A 27669-nucleotide genomic window follows, 5' to 3' on the forward strand; every position below is an offset into this window, starting at 1 on the left:
TTACTTAAGGGCCGATTTAAAAAAAAAAAATTCTCGAAAATAATTTTTCGGTACCCGAATTCAACAGCTTTTTTCCTGGGTTTCCCACGGGAGTTGAACTTCAACATTTTAACACATGTTATTAGTTATTACACACCTTTACAAACATATTGGTGAAGAAATTTTTTGGTAACAATTTAGTTAACAGATTTGTGAAATATCTCATAAAATGCTCTTACTATCAATGGAAAATGTCCTTCGATCTTCCAAAATCTCGGTATCACCCTATCACTCCGAAATGATAGTCAAACTAATCCAACTATCTCTCGTTTTGCATCACGAAACAGGTTCAGTTTCTTGAACTTCTGTGCCTCACCATCAGCCACTGCTCTAACCCTATTAGGTGCCCCCTGTCCCCCGCCTTCTCCCACACCCGTGTTCTGGATGCTGTGGATCAAAATATCTTGACATCATTGGAATCTCCCACAAAGTGGCAGAAGATGAGGGCTTGCTGGTGATCACTTATTGCAGGAAATTTGGTGGTCTCTGTTTTCTATCATCTTTCTTCATGTCTTGCTCCCAACTACTCTTTCATCCTTGTGTCCCTCCCCAGTCCTTCCACATTGAATATGTTTTTCCAGAAACCCACTCCTGGTAAAACTCCCAAATTCCAGGCTCTTCACGCACCTTCACTCCTTTGAACGTCTCATCTCCCACTTGTGAAGCCTCCTTCCTCTTTCTGTTCAATCCCTCTCTTTCCTCCATCATTTAAAGTAGGCAGTATTCCACCGTCTCACGTCCTCATTTGTCTCTGCCCTATCCATGATCTTTTTCTCATCATTCAACCCACTCCTCCACTCCGTTCATCCTCCCCACCCGCTACCTCCAACATCTTAATCTTTTACCATGTTGTTGTTTCCTTCCAAACCCTTCCCTCCTCCTGTCCATTCATTCCCATGTTGCATCCACTTGTTCCACTGACCCCAATGTCAGTGCATTTTGCAAGGTTTCTGCCCTCTGTTACTTCACCTCTATGAGCCTTGGCCTTCTATGAAAAAAAACAAACACTTGGAAGCCATTTTTTAAATGGCAACAATCTTCAATACAATTCAAGTCGGTCCACATGCATTATCTTTCAGTAGGTTACGGTGTTATATATTTGCCAATTTTGGTGCTTTTACCATAAAACCCACAATTATTTCACCGTTTTACTTTTAGTCAGATTCACTATGTTAACAAATATAATTTCGTTCAAAATTTTGGTAGATTAGCAAAACTATACATTTTTGGAATATTCAGAGCATGAGGAATCCAAAAATTAATGTTTACATTTGCGTAGACACCTTTGCGAAAATGACACTGAGGACAGTGATGAAGATAGTCAGGTTCACGATGTTAACAAATATAATTTCTTTCAAAATTTTGGGATTAGCAAACCTGTACATTTTTGGAATCTTCAGAGCATGGAGAATCTGAAAATCAATGTTGGCATTTGCACAGACACCTGCATGGCCGCCATTTTGGATTTTGAAAATGGCCGCCATAAAATACATATTTTGCGCGATCTCGGCTTCTAGTCAACCTAGAGACTTAATTAAATATGCTAATCCTATGTTTTCTGGGTCAAGGAATCCAATAAAGGCCTCAAAATAGTGCTCAGGATTATAGAAAAGCAACAAACAAAGGTAATTGAAAACCATTGTCTTTATATTTGTGATATAACTGTATTACATAATACATGATATTGCAAGTCCTTTGAAGTTATAGGTTGTTATAGGTAGTTATAGGTAGTATCAGATTGAACTATAAGTCCTATACACAGGATCTACGAGGTCTACACCGTTCAGGAATATGCTTTTACAGATCTTCATCACTGTCCTGAGTGTCATTTTCACAAAGGTGTCTACGCAAATGTAAACATTAATTTTTGGATTCCTCATGCTCTGAATATTCCAAAAATGTATAGTTTTGCTAATCGACCAAAATTTTGAACGAAAAAACATAGTGAACCTGACTAATGACACTACGTCGTCAATCAGCTTCACACAGTTAACATTACAAAAATATCCATGCCATGGTCTTGCCTGCTGAGTGTGGAGCTCCATGGAAGCCGCAGATTCCTTGCGATTCCACTTCACAAACCTCCCTATGTTATCGGAACTTTTCGGTGAATCCACTTTCACTTCATTTTCAGGGGAGTGTAAAACAATTCTGCGTCGCTCATCGTTTTGACCTTGTGCAATTATTTTCAGATTGATGGCAGTTGATGGTTGGTTGCACAAACTTTTCATCTTCAATGGACTATCAACCTCCCTTGAAATCTGTGACTCATTTGGCTATTGATGTGCATCGCAATAATTGTACGTGGCCACCATGCGTTTGTAAACTCGCTTGTTATTGGAGCCTTCTTTGCACATAAATGTAATTACTAAGTGACGTTTGATTCACATTGTGTGGAGCAAGAGGGGATGGGGTGCTATTAGCAAATGGAAGGTGTACGATTCATTTCGGCCTAACATGGTTCTATGGTAATATTTGAATGCTTTGTTGTACGAACTTCTTGACTGCCCCTCTTCCTCATCCTTAATTTGCGTGGTCAGATTGCTCCACAGCTTTCAAATCAATGTTGATGTATAATATCCCCTCACTGGTGAAATATTCCCAGGAGCCATTTACCTCATCCTCTTCATCCCTAACTTTGTGAAGCAGCTTGCATCCTGCCTCTTCTTCTTTATCAGAGTTCGGTTTCACTTGATCTAAAATTTCCACCCCACCCCAGCGGGAAGCCGTTCTGGGTCACCGAGTCGCATGCTGAGTGTGGCTCCGAGTGGACGGTACGCGGGAATGAGCCCGCGTGGACTCGGAACGACGCAAGGTTCTGGGATGGGCCTATGTTCCGGTTTGAGCACCACCTACAAGCCGAGCCGCATCCCACGCAGCCAAGGTTGCAGCCGTGAAACAAGCCCCAGTCGTATGTCAGTGGGTAAGTGAACACGGTGTTTCACGTCGTATTGTGAACATGCATACAGGGTAGCACCTCTGTGAGTGGTTCATGTATGCTGAGACCAGTATTCAACATGTTTTGGAACAAAGGTAGGTTATTTGACACTTAGAAACACTAAAATAATCGTATAAAAGGTGTCAACAGTGCACGCAGCAGAGCCCCCATGTTGCTGCCATTTTGGTTTTCTTCTTCTTCTTCTTTCTTACGCAGCACATGGTTGCGAGTCGCATCATTTTGCTCAGTATGTGGCTGTGCTACTTAGTAGTGCTACTACAACGCTCCCTGTACGTCAGGGCAGGAATTTGTAATTTATTCAGGGTGCCAACGATAGCTCGCCTACTCTTCGCGAAGCACAATGGGATTTTTAACGTACACCTCGCCTACAAATGCTGTGTCAGACAGGTTGCCCAGTTTAACGTACATCCGAGGGACGGCACACACATTGATGAATCATCCTGCCTGTGAAACAGCAGGATGACAGTTATAGCTGGGTCGGGATATGATTCTAGGCTAGATGGTTCAGACGAGTGTGCCTGTCGGCCATCCTGCCCGCCCTGCCATATTGTTCAAAAGACCTTGCATCATTATCCCTCAAACAGGTATGTGAATCCCTCAGTTTTTCAGGCCCAAAATGTCTCGCTGTTCCTCATGTACTTATTGTGATCATCTTCCTCAATGTCATCGATTAATGGGAAAGGTAAATGACAGAATTAAAAAAAAAAAAAAAAAGGGAATCGGATTTCGTGGGGTTCTTTACATTCCCAACATGCCTGTTAGAGGATTGATCAGTATTCCAGTATGGTACACACACACACACACACACACACACACACACACACACACACACACACACACACACACACACACACACACACACACACAGACAGACACACACACACACCGTTTGTTCATCACTTGATCGAGCATGAGTTCACTAATCAATATCATTCCTAGGTATTGAATATAATTTGGAACCTCGTGTTTATTTGACGAGTCAATTTCTCAAATGCAGAAGTGCAAAAAGGATCAATTTTAATCCACTATTTCCTGATTATTATTATTTTATTTTGTTTTCATTTTATTTTTACTCTGATGAGTTCAAAGAACCTCCTGCCATCAATCTTTTCGTTATTTAATTCCACGTACACTAATGATCTTCAAAACGTTCCCTTGCATCTTGCCTAGTGGAAGACTCCGAATGTGGAGCTTGTATACTTGATGTATCGCTCAAATGTTGTTTTGATACTGTGATTGTTTCAGAAAAGACATGAATTGTGTCAAACTATGTGTCCTTTAATATGTTTGTTTAACTCAACTGGTATTGTGCTCGCCATTGACTTGTCGACTTAGCTTTTGTCAATGATCAGGTTGGATCAAACTAACAACATGGCTGATACTGGGGGCGATACATATCGGAAAATCCCCCCAACTCTCCTGCCCCCCTTTGGATTGGTATGTAAAACGCCGTGCCAACCGCAGGTAGTTTGTAAACTTTAATAGGTGGTTTGTAAACTTGAATAGGTAGATTGTAAACTTTAATAGGTAGTTTGTAAACTTTAATAGGTGGTTTGTAAACTTTAATAGGTAGTTTGTAAACTTTAATAGGTGGTTTGTAAACTTTAATAGGTAGTATGTAAATTTTAATAGGTGGTTTGTAAGGTGGTTTGTAAATTTTAATAGGTAGATTGTAAACTTTAATAGGTAGATTGTAAACTTTAATAGGTAGTTTGTAAACTTTAATAGGTAGTCTGTAAACTTGAATAGGTAGCTTGTAAACTTTAATAGGTGGTTTGTAAACTTTAATAGGTAGTTTGTAAACTTTAATAGGTAGTCTGTAAACTTGAATAGGTAGATTGTAAACTTTAATAGGTGGTTTGTAAACTTTAATAGGTAGTTTGTAAATTTTAATAGGTGGTTTGTAAACTTTAATAGGTGGTTTGTAAATTTTAATAGGTAGATTGTAAACTTTAATAGGTGGTTTGTAAACTTTAATAGGTGGTTTGTAAATTTTAATATGTAGATTGTAAACTTTAATAGGTAGTTTGTAAACTTTAATGATCACATGCTCAGCTTTGAGGAGAATAGCCATCGTGTGCTGGTAACCTGTTATCAAAATCCCTGTTAAATTGGTTACCGTATTTTCCGGTGTATTAACCGCGCTTTTTTATCGGCAAAAAAGTTAAAAGTTGGAGGTGCGGTTAATACACAGATAGAAGAATATATATTCTTCTATTGTGTATTAACCGCACGTCCAACTTTTAACTTTTTTGTTGTTGTTGTTGTTGTTGTTGTTAATGTGGTTCTGTATGTTCTGTTCTGTTCTGTTCTGCGGTTAATACACAGATAGAGGAAAAAAAAAATCAGTCTTGGAAACAATCAATGCTGAATTTCAATTATATTCCAATTGTCATACAATATACCAAATAGATCTATCTATATTCTACATATCTGGGAACGTTTAGAGATTTCATAATTATGTAAAACTATGCAAGTACAAGCGGTCTTGGGTGTACGTTTTTACCTGTTGAGTCATGCACGGTAACCCCGACATGTCATCACGTTCCTGTCAATTCTAATTGATTGACAAACAGGAGTGAGGAATGCTTGACCGGAATACCCACCTGATCTCTCGGGCCGGGTTTACAATGGTCCAATGGCGCCTCATCGCCATGCCCACAATGGGCGCCCGCGGAACTACGTAACTTCCGGTTAGTGCTCCCTTCGCGACAACAGTCACGTGATTGGATACGTTGAAAACAAACCACAAAAGGGCACGTGTTACAGCCGGAAATTATGGAAACGGTGTAGGTTATTTGATCATAACTCGCTTAATTCTTGTCTGATCTTTAAAAATTTAACTTTCCGACAAGCTAGAAGTAATTCTCTTTCTAACAATATAAAGTTTTATGAAAAATAATACGAAATGTTTGTATAGCCGCCCGCCGAACTACGTAACTTCCGGTTAGTGAACCCTTCGCGACAACAGTCATGTGATTGGATACGTTGAAAACAAACCACAAAAGGGCACGTGTTACAGCGTACTTCCGGTAGTCTCGCCCTCACCTATTAGAATGGGCCCGTAATGACCAAGATAGTTTTTTTTTTAAGTGTACAAATTGCGATACGTTGAAATAAAGAATATGTATAGAATTTAACGCTACTTTAAAAAAACATAATTTAAATAGAAAAAACATACTACCATTTCCTGGTGTGTGACGTCACCACACTGTTAATGGCATAAATTCCAGTTCCAGTACGGCTTGTGTTTTATGCACGTTGTGTTTGCGCATTTTTGGAGTAGTGCGCGCCTGTCATTTATACCATTTTTTGGAATTACGTGACTCGAGTGCGTGAGTTTTTATTTTTACTATTTTTACTGCGATTAAATTTTCACACTGATCAACATGAAAACGTGTTCGCGATAACACCTGGATTCCGGAGAAATTGCCTTCCCTCTCTCTCGCCTTCCACTCCCTCATTTTCCGGGATCCCTTCATGTTAGCGTCGTGCGTGTCCTCATGTTTGCCATTTTGCCTGTTAACTGTGCCGCTGTAATAAGCGTAACCCTTACAATCAAGACTGGAAAGTAGCTGTCTGGAGATGTCTGAAGTAGCAAAGTTGGTAGTGCGAGCACAAGACAGAGTAAGGCCATCACTATTGATGTCAAAATGGATGTTGTAGGACGGTATGAAACAGGTGATTGTGCAGGTGATATGAGGACCAGGGAGTGATTGCTACATTCAAGGTGTATTATCTCTGAAGAACATTTGCAAACATGGTAATGATTTAATGATTTGCAGCTGAAATCAACTGATAATGACCAGGTGACTGGAAAAGGAATTCTGGAATGCCTTTACAATAGGGGATGATTTTTGTAATGTTGAGGGAGTTTGGAAGGAAGTCACAAGTTCCTGAATGAATGGTGTATGGGGAAACGTTGCCACCAATTTGTTCACGGCTTTCAGCGTTTTGTCACGAATAATGATGTGTCGAAAGCATGACGTAACATCGTCAAAATGGCCAAGAATGTCTGCTTTGATGAGGTGGAGGAGGGTGATGTAGAAGAGTTGCTGGACTCGTATTGGTAGGAGCTCTCAAATGAGGACCTTCTACTGCTGGAGAAGGAATGCCAGGTGGATTGTAAGCATAATTTAAACAAAAGAAACCACTGTAATAGTAAATATCAACAATAAAATGTGAAGAATAACAATAAAAATGAAATAGACAATAAAAAGGTGCCAAAATTATAAAGATCGACAAACGGAGAGGATCTGGGAGTGACTGTGGAAGTTACTGGGGAATTTCTCTGCTCTCGGTCATTGGGAAGTTCCTTGCTCGAATCCTTTTTACTCGACATTTTATTTTTTATTTTTTTCCAAATTGATGATAATTTACTTTCTGAAACACAATGTGGTTTTCATCCTCAGAGAAGTACAATAGATATGGTATACACTGCTCGACAATCGAAGAAAAATGCAGGGAATAGCATCAGCCGTTGTATACAGCATTTGTTGCCCTCACTTGACCCTGTAAACCTGCCTGCACTCTGGAAAATCCTCAGCAAATTTGGCTATCTTGACAAATATGTCAGCATAGTATTCATCATGGAAGTCATCATGGAAGGAGAGCCGTCAATGGCCTGCCTTATTGTCCCCCGTCGCACCGCGGAGTGAAAGGGGGACTATGGTTTTCCCCTCCGTCCGTGTATGCGTCCGTGCGTGCGTACGTGCACTGCAATATCTTTATAAAAGTAAGCGAAGGACCGAATTCTAATTTGGTGTGTGGGTGCAAGTAGGCATATGGAAGAACCCTATTGAAAATTAGGTCGCCACGTCAAAATCCAAGATGGCTGTCACCATATCTAAACCTTGTGAGCGCGATATCTTGAAAAGTAAATGTCTGAACCTTGTGAGCAAAATATCTTGAAAAATAAACGAACTACTAACTTCTAATCTGGTGTGTGGGTGTATCTACGCATAAGGAAGAAGGCTATTGAAAATTGGGTCGCCACGTCAAAATCCAAGATGGCCGCCTTGCATCGTCCACTTTGTCAACTCGCATCACTTCACCGACGGGGGACCTAGGCGTAACCAGGGGCACTGTAAGGGGGGGGGGGGGGGGGGAGTTAGGATGATTTCAAGGGCCCTGCACTGACAGGGGCCCTAAAAATTATTCGAACATTAGGTAAAAATTCTTAATATTAAATTATTAACCTATCATCTTTAATAGAATAATAGACCAATAAAACTAACGGTTCTTTTTCTTTTCTTGTTTTTGCCAAAAAGTAAACATCCAGAGAGCCTCTGTATTGCCCAATCCCCCCCCCCCCCCCCTCTATTTACATGAAATGGTTTGGTGTTTCGGTGTTTCGGTGTTTCGGAACACAGTGTTTTTTTTACAGCTGTGGACAACATCATAAGTGACTTGGACACTGGGTTCCACACCACTGCAAAAATTGTAGAAGAATTTTCTGCTGTTCTGAAAGTTGGGCAGATTAGTGAGGATAAAGTCCCTTCTGTGTGCCAACCACTGATCATTAAGTATTCCAGAGATCTTACACCTGAGTTTCAAAATGAAGTAAGACACCTGAACACAGTATATGCTGCCACTTTCCCCCCTAACTTGTCCCCTCTTGGTCTCCTGAATGCAATTTGTAAGATGCAGCTGCAAAGCATTTTTGGAGAAGTGTGCATTGCTTTACGTATATTTTTCACACTGCCTGTGACTGTTGCTGGTGGCAAGAGATCTTTCAGTAAGCTAAAACTGATATATAAAAACTATTTGAGGTCCACTATGTCCCAGGACAGGCTTTGCAGTCTTGCCATGCTGTCCATTGAAAGTCAGTTGGCTAGAAAGCTGGACTTCAAAGACTTGATCAGTGACTTTGCGAGCAACAAGGCTCGGCGCTGGGCTCTTGGTGTGTAAGGCTGAGCAAGGACCAGTGATAACTAAATGGCATGGCTATGGATATTGGATCACTACACTTGGTATGTGTACTTGTATGTATACTCTGCTGCTGATTTTATTATTTTGTTTGTTATATCATTCCATAGATGATAATGTTAATTTATTTTAATTGAAGAGGTTAATGTATGTTGAAATTCTTACCATTAAAATTACATTTAGACTGTAAAAGATGGCCTTCAGCACATTTCTTGTGTGGGTATCAGTCTTGCATCAAATAGTGAATTCCATACTGTATGCAGAAACATAAGCATTGTTTCAACCTCCTGGCAAAAATGTCGGGGAAAAAATGTGCGTGCGTGCTTCATAGGGGCCCAGTGTGATATCTTTTCATGGGGCCCAAACTCCCTGGCGGTGCCCCTGAGCGTAACGCTTGTTGTAAATGGGATTAAGCATAGCTGTGTACTGGAACTGAGTTATTTGTGGCCATGCTGCAATAGGCCTCGTAAGACTATGCTGAAATAGGCCTTGCAAGACTATGCTGAAATAGGCCTTGCCAAGACTATGCTGAAATAGGCCTTGCAAGACTATGCTGAAATAGGCCTCAAGACTATGCTGAAATAGGCCTCACAAGACTACGCTGAAATAGGCCTTGCCAAGACTATCCTGAAATACGCCTTGCCAAGACTATGCTGAAATAGGCCTTGCCAAGACTATGCTGAAATACGCCTTGCCAAGACTATGCTGAAATAGGCCTTGCCAAGACTACCCTGAAATACGCCTTGCCAAGACTATCCTGAAATAAGCCTTGCCAAGACTATGCTGAAATAGGCATTGCCAAGACTACCCTGAAATACGCCTTGCCAAGACTATCCTGAAATAAGCCTTGCCAAGACTACCCCGAAATAAGCCTTGCCAAGACTATCCTGAAATAAGCCTTGCCAAGACTATGCTGAAATAGGCCTTGCCAAGACTACCCTGAAATACGCCTTGCCAAGACTATCCTGAAATAAGCCTTGCCAAGACTATGCTGAAATAAGCCTTGCCAAGACTATCCTGAAATAGGCCTTGCCAAGACTATGCTGAAATAAGCCTTGCCAAGACTATCCTGAAATAAGCCTTGCCAAGACTATGCTGAAATAGGCATTGCCAAGACTATCCTGAAATAGGCCTTGCCAAGACTATGCTGAAATAAGCCTTGCCAAGACTATCCTGAAATAAGCCTTGCCAAGACTATCCTGAAATAGGCCTTGCCAAGACTATGCTGAAATAAGCCTTGCCAAGACTATCCTGAAATAAGCCTTGCCAAGACTATGCTGAAATAAGCCTTGCCAAGACTATCCTGAAATAAGCCTTGCCAAGACTATGCTGAAATAAGCCTTGCCAAGACTATCCTGAAATAAGCCTTGCCAAGACTATGCTGAAATAGGCATTGCCAAGACTACCCTGAAATACGCCTTGCCAAGACTATCCTGAAATAAGCCTTGCCAAGACTACCCCGAAATAAGCCTTGCCAAGACTATCCTGAAATAAGCCTTGCCAAGACTATGCTGAAATAGGCCTTGCCAAGACTACCCTGAAATACGCCTTGCCAAGACTATCCTGAAATAAGCCTTGCCAAGACTATGCTGAAATAAGCCTTGCCAAGACTATCCTGAAATAAGCCTTGCCAAGACTATGCTGAAATAGGCATTGCCAAGACTATGCTGAAATATGCCTTGCCAAGACTATGCTGAAATAGGCATTGCCAAGACTATGCTGAAATAGGCCTTGCCAAGACTATGCTGAAATAGGCATTGCCAAGACTACCCTGAAATACGCCTTGCCAAGACTATCCTGAAATAAGCCTTGCCAAGACTATGCTGAAATAGGCATTGCCAAGACTATGCTGAAATACGCCTTGCCAAGACTATGCTGAAATAGGCATTGCCAAGACTATGCTGAAATACGCCTTGCCAAGACTATGCTGAAATAGGCATTGCCAAGACTACCCTGAAATACGCCTTGCCAAGACTATCCTGAAATAAGCCTTGCCAAGACTACCCTGAAATACGCCTTGCCAAGACTATGCTGAAATATGCCTTGCCAAGACTATCCTGAAATAGGCCTTGCCAAGACTATCCTGAAATAGGCCTTGCCAAGACTATCCTGAAATACGCCTTGCCAAGACTACCCTGAAATACGCCTTGCCAAGACTATGCTGAAATATGCCTTGCCAAGACTATCCTGAAATAGGCCTTGCCAAGACTATGCTGAAATACGCCTTGCCAAGACTATGCTGAAATACGCCTTGCCAAGACTATACTGAAATAGGCCTTGCCAAGACTATCCTGAAATACGCCTTGCCAAGACTATGCTGAAATACGCCTTGCCAAGACTATGCTGAAATACGCCTTGCCAAGACTATCCTGAAATAGGCCTTGCCAAGACTACCCTGAAATACGCCTTGCCAAGACTATGCTGAAATACGCCTTGCCAAGACTATCCTGAAATAGGCCTTGCCAAGACTATCCTGAAATAGGCCTTGCCAAGACTACCCTGAAATACGCCTTGCCAAGACTGCTGAAATACGCCTTGCCAAGACTATCCTGAAATAGGCCTTGCCAAGACTATCCTGAAATAGGCCTTGCCAAGACTATCCTGAAATAGGCCTTGCCAAGACTATCCTGAAATACGCCTTGCCAAGACTACCCTGAAATACGCCTCGCCAAGACTATGCTGAAATACGCCTCGCCAAGACTACCCTGAAATACGCCTTGCCAAGACTATGCTGAAATACGCCTTGCCAAGACTACCCTGAAATACGCCTTGCCAAGACTACCCTGAAATACGCCTTGCCAAGACTATGCTGAAATACGCCTTGCCAAGACTATCCTGAAATAGGCCTTGCCAAGACTACCCTGAAATACGCCTTGCCAAGACTATGCTGACATACGCCTTGCCAAGACTATCCTGAAATAGGCCTTGCCAAGACTATCCTGAAATACGCCTTGCCAAGACTATGCTGAAATAGGCCTTGCCAAGACTACCCTGAAATACGCCTTGCCAAGACTATGCTGAAATACGCCTTGCCAATACTATGTTGAAATACGCCTTGCCAAGACTATCCTGAAATAGGCCTTGCCAAGACTATCCTGAAATACGCCTTGCCAAGACTATGCTGAAGGAGTTGCCATTTGATTCCAGATCAATAAACGTTTCAACCTCACACACCTGCAATAAAACAACAATATTTCTCTTTGGTTGTGAAACGTGAGTCTGCTTCCGCAGGAATGTTTAAAATAACTAGAAACGTTCCATCAATACCACGTATCACTACCATACCTCAAGGTATTATGTGGCACCATAAAGAGACCAACTGTGAAATGCTTGAAAGAGCAGCGTCTGAAAACTTCGACCCCAGCGGAGATGGCTTGGACCCGTCATCTGAATGTCAGGTGAACACGTACAATGTACATGTCAGGTGAACAAGTGAAGGGACTGTGTTGTGATCTTTCATCAGGCAAACCCAAACCAGGAGGCCAGATGGAGCACAACAAGGATACTTTGAAGAACAATCTATCAAAGAAATACAAACATCCGTGTGGAATCCTGTTAGACTGATGCAAGTGAGCACCCACACATGGTGACACTTGATCCAAAGTGGTGTAAAATAGTTTGAAAAGGATAGACAACACCACCTGGAGGAAGCACGTCGCAGATGACCCGATGCTCTACTTGGTGACGACTGTTTTTTTTCCTCGCTGTGACGGACGGGTTTGTTCTCACATTGGGCTGTGGATTCACTCCGAGACGCACAACCAACTTGATTGATAGATGACGCATCGACGGAGAGGATTCAATTTGATCCTGTGTTGAATTTTGTGGTATAAACAAAATCAGAAATCACCACACACCTCCCCTCACCCCCAACCTCTTCCCGTCTCTGCTGAGTCGTTAATTGTGACATTTTTCGAATATATTTTGCAGTCGTGAGTCGTGAGGAGAATTCCCATGGACAGTTTCAACATGAATGGTAGGAAGTGGTGTGTAGTAGGAAGTGGTGTACAGTACATCCATAGGATTTGGGTTCATGACTCGGTTTCTTGACAAAGACTTGATCTTACTTTTAGGCCCCTTTGGGGCGTCAGCCTGGCTGAGGGCTTGTATCTTGGGTCCAGTCAGTCCATCCTTCCATCCGTCCAGAGGCTCTACTCGATCATGATTGGATGCATTCCTTTCGTATTGGGCACATGTGCGCATTAACATCTGGGGATGAGGCTTGTCAAGTGATTTGGGATCTGAGCCAATTTGGAATGTTGAGAAAAACGTCCGAGCCTATTTAAATCGATGCCAATCTTTCTCAAACCACAATTTCAAACAATTTTTCACAACATTGAACATACTGTATTTATTCATATTCTTTTTTGCCCTTGCCAGAGGAGAGGGTATTGCATTTGAGTCCATTTGTTTGTCTGTCTGTCTGTCTTTGTTTGTTTGTTTGTCCGCACAGAATAAATATGATGTTCTCTGCAATCGTTGCTCCGATTGACAGGAAATTTTCACCATAGGTGCAACTCCACCTGTATAATTTTTAAATGATAATTATGACGTCATAGGTCACGTGGTTCGCCCGCCATCTTGGAAAAAAACGAAAAACTTTACATCTCTATATCTCCGCTGAGCTGAATAGAAAAAATTGAGACATGGCTCATTGTAAAGAACTCTCCATGTGGAATAACATCTGTTAATGATGATGTCATAGGTGCCTCCATTATGACATCATAATTCGACAAGTACAAAACTTCATCCGATCAAGATGAAATTTCTTGAGCGTCCTGTCGGCATAAATTGGTGGAGAAAATGTGTTAATGATGACGTCCTAGGTCACGTGTTTTGGCCGCCATCTTGGGAAAACCAGAAAACGTTGCACTTCGTTATCTCCGAAAGCGCTGCATAGAAAAAAAAGTGAGACATGGCTCATTGTAAAGAACTCTCCATGGGGAATAAAATATGTAAATGATGTCATAGGTGCCTCCATTATGACGTCATAATTCGACGAGTACAAAACTTCATCCGATCAAGATGAAATTTCTTGAGTGTCATGTGGGCATAAATTGGTGGAGGAAAAAAAAAATGATGACGTCATCGGTCACGTGGTTCGGCCGCCATATTTGTTTTAACACAAAAGCCTTAAAGACCACTGAAAATACATCCTGGCGAGGGTTTGCAATCTCTGATTGCTCTTTTTCTTGTCTTTTATGTTTTAAGCCTCTCCCTATAGGAGAGAGTTGAGAGCTTTAGATTGTACAGATTCCAGGAGACACAGTGTATGATGATGTGGCACTAGCCCAAAAGGGGGAATATTACTCTATAGGAGCTGTGAACAAAGGCCTTTGTAGGTTGTGAGTACTGATTTTTGTAAGGAATGACTTGGAGCGATGGAGGATTCCTGTTCTGTGGCTGGCTTTGGAGGCCGGCTTTGTAATATGATCAGCCCAGGAGAGGCCATCGCTGACGGTGAGGCCTGCAAGTTGTAAATACTTAACCTGTTCCAATGCCTGACCATTGAAAAATGAGGGCGTTAGTTTGACGAGGGCGACACCGTGAGATTAGCCAGGATTGAAAGACGCATTGTGTCTTTCAGTGCCTTTCAGTGCCGTATCTGTTTAGGGCAGTTTTAATACTCACCACCTCTTTGCTAATACTTAACCTGTTCCAATGCCCGACCATTGAAAAATGAGGGCGTTAGTTTGACGAGGGCGACACCGTGAGATTAGCCAGGATTGAAAGATGATGTGGAAATGGAAGAAGTGCATGAGCAGAAGCCATTCCCAAGACCTTTAGTTGTCAAAAGACTGGTTATTGGTCATCAAAGTGGAAGTAACCTGTCAGAACTAAAAAAAAGATTTGATGGAATGGAAACCTGTATTTCATCTTTGAAGTTCCACATGCCGAGCTTCAGGATACTTTGGTCGGGAAGAAAATTCGTGTGTGGTTGGATTGAGAAGGATTTATTTTATCCCATTATGAACCCATAATCTTTGATAACTCCTTAAAGGATAATACTGATTTGATTTGATGATGGAATCTCCTGTCTTGCATTGCTCGGTGTTTCACATTAGAATCCAAGAGGTTCGCCACGTCATGCTCGGATTGAGCCCCCCCAGGTGCAATAAAAATTTAATGCAAAGAAGGTATCGGCTCAAAAGTGATCCATGAATGCATGCTGGCCTTGTTTGACGAAGGTGTGCCCTTATACCTTTCAATTACTAAACAGGCAGCCGACTTTCAACGTGGATGCAAGTCTGTTGAAGACACTCCAGGTCAGAACGCCACCCAACTGACCTAATTGCTCATTTGGTGATGATGATGTGCAGCTTCTCCAATGCGCTCCTTGTAATAAATTGCAATCCATGCACCGAAGGCAAGAGGAATCACCGCTGCTCGATACATTTTGCACCCGACTCTCAGCCAGCGAGATGGTGGGTTCGGGTTTTCTGGGATGCGGAAGGAAATCCCATCTAGTGCATGTACGCCTTACAAACTGCAATAGCAGGGGATATTACACGAGTCTCTTGCAAAAGGGTGGCGAGGGCAATCGATGAGGGGTGATCACCAAAGGGTTTGCTCCTTCTCATCGACGTGCGTGTGCACAAGGCCCATGCTGCGCAGGCTGACATTTGTAACTGTGACTTTGAACAACTGGACTCGATCTCCCATACAGCCTGGAACTGTCCCCCATTGCCAGTAGCGGTACTTGAAGTCCGACCTGTACGCCAACGATGAGGAAGTGACTTTTGCAGATAGACCACTTTGAGGGACCTTGTATTGAATTAAATTAACAAGTTGCTAACAAAAATAAAAAAGCTAACACCTATTGCTGCTTCAAAAGTTGTGTCGGTTATCAGATTTTGACATCCATCACATGCAGAACAAGAACAGTAAGAGAAAACAAAACTCGGGTTTACTTTACACTTTAATTGTTTAAATGCCTTGTCTGATGTACACACCGTCGTATGTTCTGCACATCATCACATATGAAAATACATTCATAGGCGCAAAGCTACGACTTTGCGTCACGTGGCCTTCATTCCATTACCGGTACCTCTGGCCACTTTTCTCGAGGTCAGATACAAGCATCTTATTTAATTTATAAAAACGAAGCGATCAATGTCCTGCTAATACCACAGCTATCTGCCTTCACTTTGCAGCGTACTTGGGCCGACATAACACATCCCTTGCCTTGCTTTGCTTTCAGCCTCGCGGCACCAGTCCCGTTCTACTAGCGCTCTGCCCACCAGTGAACTATCTGGCCTTCCAGGTGACTTTGCCGGTTTCTGAGACTTGCATGTAATTCCCAGCAGGCTCTGCTTCTCCCTGCATTCAATTTCCCTTTAATTTCCTTTTTAACCGAACAGTGCTGTTTCTCTCATTGCATCCCTTCTCTCTCCTTGCTTGCACATTCCTATCCCACAATAATCTTCCTCACGGAATGCTGGATGATCTACTTTAGTCTCGTCCACCTCCTCCACCCCTTAAAAGTCGTTTGATTGAAGTTGAAACTTTTTACGTGGATGTTTAACATAGATGCCATTCCCCCCTTCCCCACAATCCAATTCAATGAGTATTATTTTATTGACAGTTTGCGACTTCGAGCTTGTTAACTTTATTGATAACAATAAACGTTTGCTTCATCGAACTTAAACTACAGAGCCGTCATACTCGTACCTTCAACTCATCAGTCCAATCAAGTTCCTGCATGGGTAACTCGAGAGTGCATAGAATAGAACACCTTACCCCACACAGTCTTAAGAAAAAAGGACATGGGCGGGATCTGCGAGTGGCAAATTTGATTGGTTGGGGTTGAAATAAATGCCGTAATATTTTGCCCAAATACTGCTTAAAGGGAAGGGTTTTGCAAGTGCAAAGAAGGCGATTTGTGTTCTCCATTGTTTAAAGTATATAATTCAATTGAAATTAAGTATGTATTTTAAAAGTGGTAGAAAAAAAAAATTCTAGACGTTTTCCGCCATTGATGCAGCGTCTTTCACACCATCTTATTTAACACATTATGTTAGTTATTCGTGCCTGTTGTTTGTGTCCCTTATGACATCCTTAAACAGTAAGTTTCCTGTTTGGAATGATTTTCAGTTTTTTTGGACTGCCAGACAGACAGAGGAATTTTTTTTATCTCTCTCTCTGCACATTGGTGATCGGGACATTCAGATCCAAAATACTGTTAAACTACAGGTTTGTTTTCCGATTCATGTTCAAAATAGAACATGCAATTGAAATCAAGTTGTTCCTCGATCATGAACTGATGTTTGTACACAGACAGTCAGGTCGGTCTCTTTCTTGACTGGCAACATGTAACCCAGTGCTACCTTCCGCAAGGTCGAGTAGTCGGCGACTAAACTGACTACCATCACTGGCTTGCCAGTGGGGAGGGTGACTGTGACACCAACACCTGCAGGACTAAAAGCAATACCTGTTAAAGGGCGGATGAGCTCCCTACGGGAGCCAACGACCATCCAGTAAGGAGATGGTGTCTCTCAAAAAACACCCTTCTGGTTGGACTGTTATTTTAGTTAGTAGGTTGTAGACAGCAACCGCCCAACGTAGTACTACCGTTCTGACTTGGGAGTGTTAATGTGGTGCTTGGAACCATCTTGCCCTCTCCGTGTCAGGATTGCTGGTCTTACTTTCTGTCTCACTGAAACTATCGCTACTGGGTTAGCTTTAATCTCTCTTTCTTGCAAACAAACATCATACACTTTTCATCACACACTTTTGATCACACACTTTTCATCACGCACGTTTCATCATGCACTTTTCATCATACACTTTTCATCATACACTTTTCATCACACTTTTCATCATACACTTTTCATCACACACTTTTCATCACACACTTTTCATCACACACTTTTCATCACACTTTTTATCACACTTTTCATCATACACTTTTCATCACACTTTTGATCACACACTTTTCATCACACTTTTCATCCCACACTTTTCATCCCACACTTTTCATCATACACTTTTCATCATACACTTTTCATCACACTTTTCATCATACACTTTTCATCACACACTTTTCATCATACACTTTTCATCACACACTTTTCATCATACACTTTTCATCACACTTTTGATCACACTTTTCATCCCACACTTTTCATCACGCACTTTTCATCATACACTTTTCATCATACACTTTTCATCACACTTTTGATCACACACTTTTCATCACACTTTTCATCCCACACTTTTCATCATACACTTTTCATCACACACTTTTCATCACACTTTTGATCACAAACTTTTGATCACACTTTTCATCCCACACTTTTCATCACGCACTTTTCATCACACTTTTCATCACACACTTTTGATCACACACTTTTCATCATACACTTTTCATCACGCACTTTTCATCATACACTTTTCATCATACACTTTTCATCACACTTTTGATCACACACTTTTCATCACACTTTTCATCACACTTTTCATCACACACATTTCATCATACACTTTTCATCACGCACTTTTCATCACGCACTTTTCATCATACACTTTTGATCACACACTTTTCATCACGCACTTTTCATCACACTTTTCATCACACAATTTTCATCACGCACTTTTGATCACACACTTTTCATCACGCACTTTTCATCACACTTTTCATCACACAATTTTCATCACGCACTTTTCATCATACACTTTTCATCATACACTTTTCATCACACTTTTCATCACACACTTTTCATCATACACTTTTCATCATACACTTTTCATCATACACTTTTCATCACACTTTTCATCACACACTTTTCATCACACACATTTCATCATACACTTTTCATCACGCACTTTTCATCATACACTTTTCATCATACACTTTTCATCATACACTTTTCATCATACACTTTTCATCACACTTTTCATCACACACTTTTCATCACACACATTTCATCATACACTTTTCATCATACACTTTTCATCATACACTTTTCATCATACACTTTTCATCATACACTTTTCATCACACTTTTCATCACACACTTTTCATCACACACATTTCATCATACACTTTTCATCACACACTTTTGATCACACACTTTTCATCACACTTTTCATCCCACACTTTTCATCATACACTTTTCATCACACTTTTCATCACACACTTTTCATCACACTTTTGATCACAAACTTTTGATCACACTTTTCATCCCACACTTTTCATCACGCACTTTTCATCACACTTTTCATCACACACTTTTGATCACACACTTTTCATCATACACTTTTCATCACGCACTTTTCATCATACACTTTTCATCATACACTTTTAATCACACACTTTTCATCACACTTTTCATCACACACATTTCATCATACACTTTTCATCATGCACTTTTCATCATACACTTTTCATCACACACTTTTCATCACACTTTTCATCACACAATTTTCATCACGCACTTTTCATCATACACTTTTGATCACACACTTTTCATCACGCACTTTTCATCACACTTTTCATCACACAATTTTCATCACGCACTTTTCATCATACACTTTTCATCATACACTTTTCATCACACTTTTAATCACACACTTTTCATCACACTTTTCATCACACTTTTCATCACACACTTTTCATCACGCACTTTTCATCACACTTTTCATCACACAATTTTCATCACGCACTTTTCATCATACACTTTTCATCATACACTTTTCATCACACTTTTAATCACACACTTTTCATCACACTTTTCATCACACTTTTCATCACACACTTTTCATCACGCACTTTTCATCACACTTTTCATCACACAATTTTCATCACGCACTTTTCATCATACACTTTTCATCAAGCACTTTTCATCACACTTTTCATCATACACTTTTCATCATACACTTTTCATCACACACTTTTCATCATACACTTTTCATCACGCACTTTTCGTCACACTTTTCATCACACACTTTTCATCACACACTTTTCATCACACATTTTTCATCACACACTTTTCATCATACACTTTTCATCACACACTTTTCATCACACATTTTTCATCACACACTTTTCGTCACACTTTTCATCACACACTTTTCATCACACACTTTTCATCACACATTTTTCATCACACACTTCATCATTCACTTTTCTTACTCGTTTTCACTCCTCACCTTTACATTCTCTCTCTTTTATTTGTCTTTATACGGTTAATTTATTTAAAGGAAGACTCCAGACCCCAAAAAAAAATTTCATTATTTAAATCTTTAGAATTAGGTAATGGTTAAATTTTAAAAAGAAAAAAAAATTCGACGCTAAATTAGTCGTCAAATGCGTTTTTAAAAAGGCACGATTTTAAAAAAAGAAGCCATTTCTGGAATCCGTGTGACGTCACTGTGACTGTGATAAGTCTGTGAAAGGTCTCACAGCTGACGATGCATATCAGAGCAAAAACCAAGCCATGAGGTCGAAGGAACTGCCTGCAGAGCTCAGAGACAGGATTGTGTCGAGGCACAGATCTGGGGAAGCCTACAAAAAAAAAATTTCTGCTGCATTGAAGGTTCCCAAGAGCACAGTGGCCTCCATGATTCTTAAATGGAAGAAGTTTGGAACAACCAGGACTCTTCTTCGAGCTGGCCGCCCTGCCAAACTGAGCAATCGGGGGAGAAGGGCCTTGGTAGGAGAGGTGACCAAGAACACTCTGGCTGAGCTCCAGGGATCCTGTGTGGAGATGGGAGAAACTTCCAGAAGGACAACCATCACTGCAACACTCCACCGATCTGGGCTTTATGGCAGAGTGGCCATATTTATGGAACTAATATGTTTTTAAACCTTCATTTTTTTACGTCTCCTTTCTATAAATTTCACCAATTAAACAATGGAAATGTGAGTATGATCTGAAATCGACATTTACCGTGAAAAATGGAATCCGGCCAAGCCAAAGCATGTTTTTTTATTTTATTTTATAATAACAAATAATATCAAAGGAAATTTTAATGAAACGTGACAACAACGAAATGGACACCGTCCCCCATGATGAAACGTCCCCATCCAAAACCTTGATCTTTTCTACCCCCGCTAATTTCACCCCAGATTCACCTTTTTTGAAATACCAACTTCTTTCCTGGAAGTCCTTGCAGTGTCCTTGTGTTTTATACTTCTCCCACCTACCAGCCCCCCACCCCCACTTCCCACGCCTCCTCCCCCCAAGCCCTCTCCCTCCCACAGATCTCCCGATGTCCCTGCTCTCAAATGTTGTGTTTGTGTGCTTCCCCTTCTCTCCCCATGTTGTCTACCGCTCCCCTTATTATGTACTTTGTGTGTGTCTGATTTTTTGTTGTGATAAGTGTTCGCTCTTTCACGAGCCTCGATTCTGTATACAAAAAAAACAAAAAATAATTGAAAATTGAAGTGTAAAAAGTAATAAAAGAAAAGAGGAATTAAATTGTATCGAGTAAATACAACTTAATTACTTTCCATACCAGGTCTTTCAGTTACTTTTTATTAAATCACTCTTTCCGTTAAGCACAGGATGTCCAGAAAGTCCTTGTGCAACTTTGAACTTAAATAACTTTTTATGTAAATACACATGAAAGAATGAAACTATAAATGGTACGTCAAAGCATTGCTCATCAAATTTTTACTCAACAGATTTTAAAATTTTAGGCTTCAACATAACCGCCAACTTTTGTAATACATCGTTCAATCCCATTTTCCAACTTGTTGAAAACTTTTTCCAGTTTCTGCTGAGTGATTTCATGAATTGCGTCTGTGATTCTATCTTTAAGTTTCTTCAAAGAATGGGGTTTTGATGAACAAACAGTAGTTTTTACATCGTAATAATAACTCCAATAGGGACGCATCAGGGGCACGAGGTGGCCAAGCAAGTGGTCCACGTCTACCGATCCACTTCTCTGGGAAGAGAACACCCAAAACCTTTCGCACACCACAAGAAAAGTGGCAGGGAGCACCGTCTTACTGGAAGAAGGTGCTGTCTAAAAGATTCAATCGGCGAAGTTCAGGTGGACTTAGTTCAAATTATTCCTGGACAACCGCTATGGCATCCTCGCTGATTCATCGGATCGTGGATTGTCATTTTTTTCTTTAAAATTCTCCATCCAATTATTTGTCGAGTTCCCATGTGGTGCATCTTTCTTGTCATGAATGGTGAATTTTCTTCTCACTGCTGCAAAGGACTTCAGTTCAGCTAGCAGTAGCACACAGGTTACCTTTTCTTCTAAAGTCGACATCTATCAGTTCGGGATCTGAAAAAAAAAATTAAACATACTTGAAGCAGACAAAATTGAGCTGTGTTGTATTAAAACATTATTACTCGCATCATATGATAATATAATATGCATAGCAAAAATATAACTTTTCCAATTTCCTAATTTATTGTGTGTGTGTGTGTGTGTGTGTGTGTGTGTGTGTGTGTGTGTGTGTGTGTGTGTGTGTGTGTGTGTGTGTGTGTGTGTGTGTGTGTGTGTGTGTGCGTGCGCCTGGTGTTGGCTTAGCGGTTAGGGTGCCGGCTTGGGATCCTAGGATCCTGGGTTCGAATCCCGGTCGATCGCTGAATTAACGCCTGGGGGCTGACTCAGCCTGTCATCCTTCCGAGGTCGGCAAATTGAGTACCAGCTTGCTGGGATGAATGATCACGGTGTGTACCCCGATTTAGAATAGGTACACCGTATCCCTACGCATCGTAAGAGGCGACTAAGGGTTGGCGTCAGGAAGGGCATCCGGCCATAAAAACATTGCCTCAAACAGGGAACCATGATTGTCATGGGGTCCGCAAGGCTAACCCCTGCTCCAGCGGGGAAAGATGGCCTTAAAACGATCATTCATATTCTATATTGTGTGTGTGTGTGTGTGTTTGTGTGTATATATATATATAGATACATTCATATATATATATACTAGCTTGGCTCGGATCGCCTGAGGAACGGGCTTATTTTAGCTGAGGATAATGACTGTACCTGATTTGCTCTGTGTTGTCATGATTAACACCAATCTTAATACAAACAATTATTTTGCACAAATTTATTTGGCGTGTTTGTGATATAACATTTTTATAAGCAATTTAGGTTGAAGATTTCGGTTGAATAAAAAAGAAACAATTCAAAGAAAGAAACCCTCAACACATACATATGGGGGGGGGGGGGGGGGTGGGGAGTAGAGGGTGAGGGGGGGGGGGGCGGGGTAGGTGCAGACTGGAAGTTTGGAACGATTACACCTCACCACCACTTAATGAAAAACACCTCACCACTACGTTATTAAAAACACTTCACAACCACGGAAACAAAAGTTTGAGGGAGTAAGTAGTTCAGTGACAACACAGACACTGCCCAGATATGTAGAATATATAGATCGATGACTGTACCTGAGTTGCTGTTTTGTCCTGGTTTACACTTTACACCAATCATAATACAAACAATTATTTTGCACAAATGTATTTGTAATATATGTGATATTACATTTTATAAACAATTGAAGTTGAAGACTAAAGTTGAAAAAAAAATTTTTCAAAAAAGATTATCCAAAAAACAGCAAAATTGGGAATATTTTCAAAAACAATTCCCTGAGGACATACCCATGGGAGAGATAGGTGCATACCAGAAGTTTGCGATTTCACAAAAGTTTGAGGGAGTAGTTCAGTGACCTCCCATTCCTCACCCTCCCCCTGCCCCCTCCCCCTACTCCCCCCTCCCTCTCCCCCTCCCCCCTCGCCCCCTCCCCCCTCCCCCCTCCCCCCTCCCCCTCCCCCTCCCCCCTCGCCCCCTCCCCCCTCCCCCCTCCCCCCTCCCCCTCCCCCTCCCCCTTCCCCCCCATCCCCCCATCCCCCTCGCCCCTCCCCCAATCCCCCTCGCCCCTCCCCCCTCCCATCCCTCCCAACCCTCCCCCCCTCCCCCCTCCCATCCCTCCCCCTCCCATCCCTCCCACCCCTCCCCCTCCCATCCCTCACCCTCCCCCTCCCCATCCCTCCTCTTCTCCCCTCTCCCCCTCCACCTCCCCCTCCCCCCTCCCCCTCCCCCCCCTCTCCCCTCCCATCCCTCCCATCCCTCACCCTCCCCCTCCCCATCCCTCCTCTTCTCCCCTCTCCCCCTCCCCCTCTTCTCCACCTCACCCCTCCCCCTCTTCTCCCCTCCCCCCCTCTTCTCCCCTCCTCTCCCCTCCCCCCTCCCCTCCCCTCCCCGCCCGGCAATGCCGGGTACTTCTGCTAGTACATATATATTACATACACATCACAGCCTGCTTGGAGTTTGCAAAAAAGCACCGAAAGGACTCTCAGACTGTGAGAAACAAGATTCTGTGGGCTTTCGTGTGTCTTTCACGAGGAGGGGCTTCCGTCTGGCCACTCTGCCATAAAGCCCAGATCGGTGGAGTGTTGCAGTGATAGTTGTCCTTCTGGAAGTTTCTCCCATCTCCACACAGGATCTCTGGAGCTCAGCCAGAGTGACCATCGGGCTCTTGGTCACCTCTCTTACCAAGGCCCTTCACCCGTGATTGCTCAGTTTGGCCGGGCGGTCAGCTCTAGGAAGAGTCATGGTTGTTCCAAACTTCTTCCATTGAAGAATTATGGAGGCCACTATGCTCTTGGGAACCTTCAATGCAGCAGAAATTTTTTTGTAGGCTTCCCCAGATCTGTGCCTCGACACAATCCTGTCTCTGAGCTCTGCAGGCAGTTCCTTCGACCTGATGGCTTGGTTTTTGCTCTGATATGCATCGTCAGCTGTGAGACCTTATATAGACAGGTGTGTGCCTTTCCAAATCAAGTCCAATCAATTGAATTTACCAAAGGTGGACTCCAATCAAGGTGTCGAAACATCTCAAAGATGATCAGGAGAAATGGGAGGCACCTGAGCTAAATTCCAAGTGTCATAGCAAAGGGTATGAATACTTATGTCAATGTGATATTTCAGTTTTTTTCTTTTTAATAAATTTGCAAAACTTTCTAAAATCCTGTTTTCTCTTTGTCATTTTGGGGTATTGAGTGTAGATTGATGAGGGAAAAAATGAATTTAAACGATTTCAGCATGAGGCTGCAACATAACAACATGTGAAAAAAGTGAAGGGGTCTGAATACTTTCTGAATGCACTGTATATGAACATATATTTATACCTATATGTTTGTATATATATATGTATGTACAGTATATGTATATATATATATTTATACCTATATGTTTGTATATATATATGTATGTACAGTATATGTATATATATATATTTATACCTATATGTTTGTATATATATATATATGTATGTACAGTATATGTATGTATGTATGTATGTATGTATATATATATATATATATATATATATATATATATATATATATATATATATATATATATATATATATATATATATATATATATATATATATATATATATATATATATATATATATATATATATATATATATATATATATATATATATATATATATATATATGTATATATATATATATATATATATATATATATATATATATATATATATATATATGTATATATATATATATATACATATATATATACATATATATATACATATATATATATACATACATACATACATACATACATACACACACACTAGCTTGGCTCGGCTCGCTGCGCTCGCCACACCAAGCGTTGTTACTGAGGAACGGGCTTATTTTAGCTGAGGCTAATGACTGTACCTGAGTTGCTGTGTTGTCATGATTTACACCAATCATAATACAAACAATTACTTTGCACAAATGTTTGTGATATTACATTTTTATAGGCGATTTAGGTTGAAGATTTAGGTTGAATGTTTTTTTTTCAAGAAAGAACCCCACAGCACATACAATGGGGAGGGGTAGGTGCAGACTGGAAGTTTGGGACGATTACACCTCACCACCAGGTAATTCACAACACCCTCACCACCAAGTAATTCAAAACACCTCACCACCCAGTAATTTAAAACACCTCACAGCCATCAAACACGTAATAAAAACACCTCACAGCCATAAAACACGTAATAAAAACACCTCACAGTCATAAAACACGTAATAAAAACACCTTACAGCCATAAAACACGTAATAAAAACACCTCACAGCCATAAAACACGTAATAAAAACACCTCACAGCCATAAAACACGCAATAAAAACACCTCACAGTCATAAAACACGTAATAAAAACACCTTACAGCCATAAAACACGTAATAAAAACACCTTACAGTCATAAAACACGTAATAAAAACACCTCACAGCCATAAAACACGTAATAAAAACACCTCACAGCCATAAAACACGTAATAAAAACACCTCACAGCCACGAAATTAAAAACGCCTCACCACCACATCATTTAAAAACACCTCACCACCAAGTAATTCAAAACACCTCACCACCACGTAATTCAAAACACCTCATCACCAACTAATTCAAAACACCTCACCACCACATAATTATAAATACCTCACCACCACGTAATTAAAAACACCTCACCACCATGTGATATTAAAACCTCACCACCACGTCATTTAAAAACACTTCACAACCACGTCATTTAAAAACACCTCACCGCCACATAATTCAAAATACCTCACCACCACGTGATTCAAAACCACCACAACCTTATCAAAAACACTTCACAACAAAAGTTTGAGGGAGTCGTTAAGTGACAACACAGACACTGCCCAGATGTGTAGATATATAGATAGATGACTGTACCCGAGTTGCCGTTTTGTCATGGTTTAAACCAATCATAATTCAAACAATTATTTTGCATAAATGTATTTGTAATATACGTGATATCACATTTTATAAACAATTGAGGTTGAAAAAAAAAATTTCCCCAAAAAAATAATAATAATTGGAAAATTCTTCAAAAAAAATACCCTCAGGACATACCGACGGGAGAGATATGTGCATACCAGAAGTTTGGTACGATTTCACAAAAGTTTGAGAAAGTAGTTCAGTGACACAACACAACACAAGACAACACAGGACAGGACAGACGCTGCACAGATATGTGTGTGTGTGTGTGTGTGTGTGTGTGTGTGTGTGTGTGTGTGTGTGTGTGTGTGTGTGTGTGTGTGTGTGTGTGTGTGTGTGTGTGTGTGTGTGTGTGTGTGTGTGTGTGTGTGTGTGTGTGTGTGTTTGTGTGTGTGTGTTCCCTGTCATTACCTTTGCATCGAAGTTGGACAGAAGTTATGTATTCACCTGTTTATTAGTCCCCTACCGGTGTACACCGGAGGGGACTATAGGTTTGCACTCCGTCCCTCCATCTGTCAGTCTGTCAGTCCGTCACGCAAAGAACAGTTTTCCGGACTTTTTTTCTAAACTCTTAAAGCTAATGATTTCAAACTTGGCACATGGTTTCCCAATGATAAGTTACATATCAAGTTCGAACTTCACGACGTTTCGATCATTTTTGACAAAGTTATGGCACTTTGAACTTTGGTAATTTCCCCAACAGTTTTTTGGACGACAGACTGCCGGTCGGGGACATGTATTGCAGCGCAATACTCAGAATGCTTGTTTGTCTGTGAGCAGGATATCTCAATAAGTTATGAACGGATTCTGTCGAAATTTGGTGGACCTGTTGGGTGTGAAACAACGACGCATTGATTAGATTTTGGTGAAGATCTGGATCCGAGTATTATTTAACCCTTTGAACCCTCGCGACCAGTTTACCGGGCACTATTCCAACCTCCATACCTTGACCGGCCGCCACATGCTTAAAAAAAAAAATTTGTTTATTAATTTGTTTTTCATGGTCTGAGCCTTAAG

The 27669-nt window shown here is 41.1% G+C and overlaps 1 protein-coding gene across 21 annotated transcripts in view; it reads left to right on the top strand.

Moving 5' to 3' along the window:
* Positions 1-27669, top strand: part of LOC137428872 (CLIP-associating protein 1-A) — a 266499-nt gene that overhangs the window by 192831 nt on the left and 45999 nt on the right. For 13 of the 21 annotated variants that reach the window (XM_078780738.1, XM_078780737.1, XM_078780720.1 and 10 more), the window contains 2 exons: positions 2759-2962; positions 16128-16190. In XM_078780738.1, the coding sequence (XP_078636864.1) occupies positions 2759-2962; positions 16128-16190 (267 nt within the window). The remainder of the gene's footprint in view (positions 1-2758; positions 2963-16127; positions 16191-27669) is intronic. The other 8 variants (XM_078780728.1, XM_078780731.1, XM_078780732.1 and 5 more) reach the window with 1 other exon arrangement.

Source organism: Myxine glutinosa, chromosome 6 (genome assembly GCF_964187855.1).
Source record: "Myxine glutinosa chromosome 6, kmMyxGlut1.1, whole genome shotgun sequence".
NCBI classification, from domain to species: domain Eukaryota; kingdom Metazoa; phylum Chordata; class Myxini; order Myxiniformes; family Myxinidae; genus Myxine; species Myxine glutinosa.